We start from the raw sequence: 9,294 nt of genomic DNA on the forward strand, positions 1-9,294 counted from the left end.
AACATCAGATTCTTAGTTCAAACATACCTTTGTAAAAAGGTGCAAATGATACCTAATGTATCAATTAATAAGACTAAGTTTGATACTTGCACGTCTCGTCTGTCTGAAAGAAAGGCTTGATGCAGTCCAACGGTTCAAGTTGATCTTTGCTGAAGTTGGTTTGATGAAAAAGAACCAGTTTGAGTCAGAGAATCTTGGTGAATGGAAAAGTCAAGGCCGAAGCCTGGCACGAACTTAGTGGGTTCTTAGCAGCGTTGTAGCTCACATCTTCTCATAACCTAACAGAACCACCGACTCCGAGGCGGGTCACTGGTGTGAGGCCTTTAAGGTCTGAGAAGATTCACGCCTCTTAAGATGGGCTTGTCCAATGAGAAAGGCCGGAATCCCAAGTGGGAGTTTGGAAATACTGGGGAGTTTTATGACCCTTTGTGTGAAAGCATGGTAATTTGCATATGGAACTTGAATCGAAATTACTAAAGATTCTCAGGACACTAATATATTGCTTATGTACCAACATATAATATACACTCTCGTTTAGATCATCAGAAGACGAATTCATAGATACTAAACATGGTAGGATTACATATAGGTAAGATTACATGAACGAGTGGTTCTATCATAAGCCTGCATAAAACAGTATACAATATAATAATAGACAATATACAAGGACAGTAACAACATACACAATGACCTGAAGGATATGTGTGTTCATTCAAAGAAGGTTTTCCTATGAATTAATTAGAGAAGAGTCCATTTTTATGGGCATTATGTTTTTCCTATGGTTGAAAGATAGTGAGAGGGAGAACTCTCAACATGCCATTAGGTCGTAAAGTGTATCTGGTCTAGCAAAAGGTGTCGTGGTTGCCATGGTGACCAGGGGCCTGGTGTCGTTCGCAGACATCCTGGCACCCAGTATGTTTATTGGGTGAGGGGTCTGTGACTATTTGTTAATCTAATGAATAATTGATTTGTTAAATCTAATGAAATACGGTCTGATTGGTCCATACGCTACAATGCATTGCTAAGAACTTTATTTGGACAACTTTAAAGGTGATTTTCTCAATATTTGGATTTTTTTTGCACCCTCAGATTCTAGATTTTCAAATAGTTATATCTCAGCCAAATACTGTCCTGGAAATCGTGATACTCTTTTAAGATTCTTTGATGAATAGAAAGTTCAAAAGAACAGCATTTATTTAATTAAAACACATTTTTGTTTGTGTGTAATATTATCTTTAGTCACATTTGATCTTTTTAATGTGTAATTTCTAAATAAAAGTGTTCATTTCTTTTTAAAAGAATAAAATTCTTGTATTGATGGCCATTGAGAAATTTCTCTTTGTTCTGACTTAAAAGGGTCATGAATTAAAATCAGATTTTCTTTGATCTTTTGGCATGTACGAGGTCATTGTACTATAAAATCATGCTGTGAGTTTCAGAGCTCAAAACTTCCTTGTTTCAGGTTCATTGCACCAGATGACAGACTGTTGAGTGTATGAATACAGTGATCTCATCATTGCAACTCGAGTTTTGCACTCGCAAATGCCTTCATCATAACTAACAGTGATGTACAGTAAATAAGAGATTCATTGTGCAGTGTAGACTGCATCATTGATAATAAACTCACGCTGTGTGACTATATTACAGCGATTATAAAGAGAGCGTTCATTGATCGTTTTCTGTATATAATTTAATCACAATTTAAATAACTGATTATTTTCACTCTATTAAGAGAAACAACATGTTAGTCTCTGGCTTGATCTACTGATGCAAAAACAGCAATAAATGATTTTGAGACAAAGAACATCTGACTGTACACAATCTCATCTCAGCAACTCGGCAAAATCTGATTATCATGCATCCGGCACCAGGTTAAAATAAAAATTAATCCATGCTCCTCAGAACCTTTTCTTGCTTTTAAATCTGCTGGCAATTGCAGAGCATAAACACTCTTTCAACATCACTCCCATCTTAGCTGGCTGTTCCACAGTAATCAATTGGAAACACTCATCGAAAGCATCCTTTAATGTTCCACTGCTCTCTCTATAGTGTGGCCATTCTTTTTTCTTTCTTTTTTTATAAAGTCCCTTTCTATTATCCTCTTATCTCCCTTTCCTGTCTTGAGAATCTATCATACCCGGGTCCGATGGCAATTCTTTAAAGAACCAAGCAGATGTGAGCAGTCATCTGTTCATTGACAAATGAACAGGAGAGCCATGTAACAAGAAGTCTGATTATTTTTATGTTATGAGTGCTTTTCCAGTCCTGCATTAGAAGCGAAACGTGTGCTCAGAGGTGTGTTGTTTTGGTCTTGATATTCATCTTATCTCGTGTCAGAGGGAAAGGGTCTCTAACAAATCCTCAAGGAGAGCCAGTTTACGGAGGCTTTCGCCAGAGAGGGAAAGGAATTATGAAAGGAAAATATTTGATTTTGTTTTGGCTTCAGCCCTGAATGGAGAAAATCTGCTGATTTTAGACTGCATCTTGCACATTTTGCATTTGATTTAAGCGACTGGTCATATTTAAGGGAGACTAAGGAGTGTAAAAACATGTCAAATTTGTTTTATAATTCAATTTGTGATCAGAAATCTGGTGTAATCTGAATCAGCATGTATTTTTATATATAACATGCATAACCTTTGCAACTACACTGAACAAAATTATAAAAGCAACACTTTTGTTTTTGCCCCCATTTTTCATGAGCTGAACTCAAAGATCTAAGACTTTTTCTATGTACACAAAAGGCCTATTTCTCTCAAATATTGTTCACAAATCTGTCTAAATCTGTGTTAGTGAGCACTTCTCCTTTGCCGAGATAATCCATCCACCTCACAGGTGTGGCACATCAAGATGCTGGCCTTTTGTGTACATAGAAAAAGTCTTAGATCTTTGAGTTCAGCTCATGAAAAATGGGGACAAAAACAAAAGTGTTGTGTTTATAATTTTGTTCAGTACATGTTAAAAAAACAAACCAAAATCCTTCCTTCAAATTGCTCACATAGTGTAAATTTGTGTGCATTTTCATTTCAAGATGTACACAAGTAAACCAATGCAATAAATGTGAGGATTTGTTCAAATGTGGCTAACATTTCTGTACAGACTTGCCTTAAGGCAGTTTTTGAAGTGTATAGTAATAATTTGAGCACTTATTCACGTGTTACATGCGCTTTTTATCGTCGCATACAGGCACTTAAGAAGTTATTCACAATCTATGTGCATTATGCAAATATTCAAGGATCAGTGCCGCCCTGTGTATTCAGGTCACTTAGTAGATTATTAATACAAACACCATCTCGAGTGTGCTTGTTGGTCCATGTATTTAGTCTTTTTTTCTTATTCTTGCAGAAAAGCTATTTCGAGGGTTCAGATTTGATTTCACAAACCTGTAAATGAGTGTTTCTTCAATTACAGGCGTCCCAGGGGTTGACTTTTATTAAAACTAACACTTTTTTTTTTCTTTTTGTTATATGAAAGTCACATTAAAATTCTTGGAAACATCTCACTAGGCTTTCCTAATTTATTTTTGCTGCTTATAAAGGTGTGGTGGACCCAGACTTTTAAGCTTAAAATATGAAAATCCATCACAAAATACTAATTAGTAGTAAACAAGAAGAAATAAACAGAGAAAAAAGCCAATCATTGTGCTTTGAGTATTATTTATACACTGTTGTAGTATTTATTCATATTTTGAATTGGCTTTTATTTTTATATTTTCAATTTTCATTTTCATTTGATTTAGTTTTAGTAATTTTATAATAGATTTTATTTTTAAAATGTCTATTTAGCTTTAATAAATTATTTCAGTTTTAGTTTTAATCATTTTAATACTTAGACTAATTTTATTTCAGTTAGTTTCATATTTATTATGTAATATAAATATTATTTTTTAAATGTATTTATTTATTTATTTATTGTCTTTTGGTTGTGGTATCATTTCCATCACGACCAACAATTTTCCACTAATAAAGTTTTTTTCAGAAGTTAGCATTTTAATTTTCATATTATTAACATATTATTTATTTGTGTGTATTCAGAATAGATAAAATAATACATAAGAAAGGTAGACACAGGGTTCTGTCATTTTATTCCAAAAATGTTTAAAATGTAATTTCCAGCACATAATACTTATTAAAAAAAATGTTCACTGAAGAAGCACCCAAATTAGTATAGGTATTCAAGGAATTGGCTCTGAAACAAGCTGCATAAAATAAAACCTAAAATGAAGCAAATTCACATTTCATGATGTGTTTTTCTTACGTGGGAATATAAAAGGGCAGAACAGCAAAACAGGTGTAAGACAAATACTGCAGAAATAACTGAAACTGCCACGTTTCTCACAAAAGACCTCCTTGCCTATAACATATGAAAGCATTTTCTAATAGTGCATTTACTACCTAAATGTCCCTGACATGCCAAATAATTCTCAATATGATTGCATATGTGCCTGTACATGGTCTAAAGCATCTGCAGCCTGTAGAGATGGTTTTTCAGATGGCCTCCTAGTCGGTTTTAAATAAGGCTACAGATTACCTCTGCTGTGATCGAAAAAATGAGAAACGCGAACAGTCGCATAAGGAATAGGAAACAAAAATTGCTTTTTTTGTGGCTGTGTGGTGGATAGCTTTTGTTAAAAGCCGTCAGCGAGACCGCAGCGTGTGGTTGATTTTCTATATATGTGTTTTCTGTTTACCCTTTTCACCTAAAGCCCTGCAAACTGGTTTCTGCCTCCCATAAACCGTATTCCAGCAGCCCCAGCACGTCATCGTGAGGCTGGGCTGTGAGGAAATGTAATCCATTTGGAGGTGACAATGATTAAAGAAAGAAAAACTTGTTTGAGGTAAAACGTATGAATCATAGAAACGGCTTTTCAGAGCCTTTCTCAAAGCTGCAATTATGATTAATATGGAGTAATTTCATTCTCCTTGGTGGTCTTTTTGAATGCCCATCATGACTAAAACACATAGTCCCATTCGCATTGTTTAAAATGAATTGAGGTTGGACTTCAGTGCATGGATGGCGACTGCTGCGTAATTACTGTACAGCACATAACTTTCCTTGCTAAGAATACATCTGTTTGTTAGATAGCATTTTATTAATACATCTTTTTTCTTAATGCTAGTTTTTTTTATGTGTTTATATAAAGATTGCTGTTGTTAAAGAAAGCTGATGACTTTAATCAGAAGTCTGTTAAACTGTTTAGCAATTATGCTCTATTTTTTATATGAAGATTACATTGGCTGCAATATAACAAAGAGTGAAAAATTTAAGGGGGTCTGAATACTTTCCGTACCCACTGTATATATATATAATTAAAACATTATTCTTCAGTTATTCTTTTTGTTTTTTTGTTTTTTTTTACATCTACAAATTCTGTATTTCTTATGCTTTCTCCGTTTGAGAGGATTTTACAGTTTTTCACCCACAGTATTTTATATATATATATATATAATAACATGTCAAAAAATGTAATATGTCAAAATCAAATAACATGTCATGTCAATTTGTAATAATGTCTATTCTTATTAATTTTATATGTACTATTAATGATAATGTGAGGTGTAAGGATCACAGCTTTGGCTTAGTGTCAGTGATGAGGAGACTAATTAAATATAAACATATAAATATATTGATATATAAACACAGACACACTAGGGGTGTCGAAATTAATCGTTGCATCGATGCATCGCGATGCGGTCGCGGACAATTTTGCATCGATGCAGTAACAGACCATAGTCGATTATAGCCTTCTGACGTCATTCGCATACGCGCTTGTCACACGAGTATTAAAAATGCACTCTATATTTTAAAATCTGAGCATAGCTTTTTCCCTCACATGGCACGTGTGCGTGCTAGAGACAATCGCGGCAGGCTTCATTGCACATGATATGCGCTGTGAGACACGTGCGTATTGCTTGACTGCTTCCGTTCGCTGTTATTTTAGTCTTTTACTTTAGATGTGCTTTCATTTATGCCATTTGGAATGCAGTAGCCTACGTATTAGATGATGGAACGCGATTTTTACCGGGACACCCCCCTCAAAACGCGGTTAGTTTGGACTAGTTTTGGGTAGCAATTGGGAGGGTTTTGTTGTGAAAAACCTGGCAACCCTTTTCGTCAAGCAGGTAACGTTATCATTGCTAACAAAGCGACTCATCAAAAAATACATTGGCATCATCTGTATTAAAGAGAAAATAATCACTTCATCCGATGTTTAAGTGAATAAAATAGCCTTAACAGCCTTACTTACTGGAGTTCCACAACTATTGTTTCATTTATGCCATTTGGAATGCAGTAGCCTACGTATTAGATGATGGAACGCGATTTTTACCGGGACACCCCCCTCGAAACGCGGTTAGTTTGGACTAGATTTGGGTAGCAATTGGGAGGGTTTTGTTGTGAAAAACCTGGCAACCCTTTTCGTCAAGCAGGTAACGTTTTCATTGCTAACAAAGCGACTCATCAAAAAATACATTGGCATCATCTGTATTAAAGAGAAAATAATCACTTCATCCGATGTTTAAGTGAATAAAATAGCCTTGACAGCCTTACTTACTGGAGTTCCACAACTATTGGCTTTGTTGTCTCTCACCAGACTCGTGTGTGTTGTAAAAGAGGAAAGCAGGCATTTGGACCAAAGCACTGTGAGGCAAGGGAGGGGGAGACTCAAAATGTTTCTAGATGGGGGGGGTCCTGTCCCCCCGACCCCCCCCCGGGATTTCCGCCTATGCTTGCATCTACTTTTATGATACGAAATTGATGTAAACAATCAGTTATGTTTTCAGAACTGATATATCGAAATAGATCTGTGCATTTGTGTGAATGCAGCCTATTAAAGCTGCCACTGTCTATGATCTCATCAGTAATAATCACATGGCAAAAAAATTAAATAAAAGAAAAAGAAAAACCCATAACTATGATTAGCCTATCTGTAAACTTCCAGATACTTAAAGCACTCCCAGATAATGAAAGTGCTTTTTGTTTATCCCTTGTAATTGCATTTTCCCCCTTTATTGCTTTATATTTGCTTGTATGTTTTAAAAGCTATATTTACTTTTAATTCTTAACAATAATTAATCAATTATATATTAATTAATTAATATAATATTCATAATTAGTTAACATAATTATTTTAAAAAGTAGCCTGCTTACTTTTAATTTAATTTAATAAAAATGCACAAAATAAATGTGATATAATCGTGATGCATCGTGATATCGAATTGAATTGAATCATTGACATGATAATCGTAATCGAATTGAATCGTGAAAACAAGTGCCGATTCACACCCCTAAGACACACACGCTAACTAAAAGACAGTAGTTACTGTTTCCTTGATCCTTGCTATGATCCTTAGTGTCACAGACGTGATAAAAACAAGTTTTAAAATATACAGTCTGGATCCACAAAGAAATGACTTCTGGATGTGTTGACATTGAAGCATTTAGGCATATGCAAGCAATAGTTTTTTCACTGTTGATTGGATACAATTGGACATTTCTATCATGCTGGATGTGCTAATATCACATTACTGCTACACAGCAAACTGTAGATCTGTAGAAATAAATTAATCACACTTAAACTGTCTGAGAGTATGAGAAGATGTATGAATATAAAGGACAGTGCTAACCTTGAACAGAAAAACTGGGCTTTCTTTAACCGCTGAAAAACATAGAAAAGCTCTTAAGATGTCTTCACTTACCAGAAATAATGGAGGCGAGTCTAAACTCATCAGAGAGATGCATTGGTTCATATGGGGAGGTCTCATACAGTTCTTCTCCTTCAAAATAACACAAAAACAGAGAAATATTGGATATTAGCATTGTTTGGGTTTTACAGGAATATAATGTCCTGGGCATGTGGGTCAATTAAGTATTTTTCAAATACATCTACATCTTGCAAAGGTTATAAAGATAAATACAAATTCTATAATACAAGATTCCTTAAAATAATGCTTTCAAATGGCCAGACTCCTCTAAACTCTCACACTGTTTCAAGTACACACTCTCTCAAGAATTACAGCTCAGCAGTCTTTTGTCCAGATTTGTACTGGCCAACAATCACAAATTAGGTCCCCAGTGTTGCATCCCATTGGATGTGTCCAGAAAGTCTGCTGTTTTCTAATCCAGGGCCTTGAGCTGGAGCCCACAAAGAAGTGCAACCAATCTGCTAACTGGTCCCAGCAGAGGTGCCGCTATAACAATGAAAGCTGTGACACTAGACCTTCAACAGACTGATGTGAGGCTCTCAGATGAAGATTTCCAGCTGTCTAGCTCTTTAATATTTTCCTTTGAGATCAATAGAAAAAGTTTCTGTTGGGTGGTTAGCACTAATTCTCCAGACACATTAACACATGGTGCTCATTTGGGAAATGCAGGATTGAATGTGCCCTGTGTCATGTACCAATTCTAGCAGTCTGCTTCTAATCTGGTGGGATTCAGGCTGATTAATATCATTAAAGTGAAACTTTTTTCTCAGAATTGCATGATATAAACTCGCAGTTGTGAGTTATGAAGTCAGAATTGTGAGATATAAACCTGCAATTGCGAGTTATAATGTCCAATTCTGAGGAGAAAAAAAGACTGATATGTTTATATCTCACAATTCTGATTTAATAACTTGCAATTCTGAGAACAAAAGTCAGAATTGTGAGTTTTATTACTCAGAATTGCAACAATTGCGAGAAAAATCTCAGAACTGCATATTTTTCTCGCAATTGCAAGTTTATATCACGCAATTCTGAGAAAAAAAGTCAGAATTGTGAGATGTAAACTCGCAATTGCGAGAACAAAGTCAGAATTGTGAGATAAAAAGTTGCAATTGCCTTTTAAAAATTTTTATTTAGTGGTGCAAACGGGCTTCCATAGAAAGTCAGTGGGGTTCAGTGTGGATTGTATGGATACTAGCAGATGAAACATTCTTCAAATGTTAAAACTTTAAATATATTATAATCAAATTTTTTAAGAAAGTAAGTTTATATGGGCTTGGAACGACATGAGCTCACCCTTAAGTTGACCAAATTTATTGGTGAACTGTCCTTTTAAATTGGAATTTTAAAAAGGCTTAAAGGGGTCATATGATGCGATTTGAAGTTTTCCTTTCTCTTTGGAGTGTTACAAGCTGATTGTGCATAGATAAGATCCCTGAAGTTGCAAAGACTAAGGTCTCAAAACCAAAGAGATATTCTTTATCAAAGTTAAGACTCTGCCACGCCCCCCTAAAACGGCTCGTTCTAACACGCCCCCACATATCTACCTCACTATGTGGAAATATTAGCACAATGCGGCCCAAATGTGCAC

General features: G+C 35.2%; 1 protein-coding gene across 1 annotated transcript in view; it reads right to left on the bottom strand.

Moving 5' to 3' along the window:
- The window catches only part of LOC107730424 (GDNF family receptor alpha-2-like), a 66,696-nt gene that overhangs the window by 40,684 nt on the left and 16,718 nt on the right, over positions 1-9,294 (bottom strand). Inside the window, exon 3 of the mRNA XM_016541270.1 lies at positions 7,698-7,775. Coding sequence (XP_016396756.1) covers positions 7,698-7,775 — 78 coding nt within the window. The remainder of the gene's footprint in view (positions 1-7,697; positions 7,776-9,294) is intronic.

This window comes from Sinocyclocheilus rhinocerous, unplaced genomic scaffold, assembly GCF_001515625.1.
Source record: "Sinocyclocheilus rhinocerous isolate Xijiao unplaced genomic scaffold, SAMN03320098_v1.1 scaffold1660, whole genome shotgun sequence".
Taxonomy (NCBI): domain Eukaryota; kingdom Metazoa; phylum Chordata; class Actinopteri; order Cypriniformes; family Cyprinidae; genus Sinocyclocheilus; species Sinocyclocheilus rhinocerous.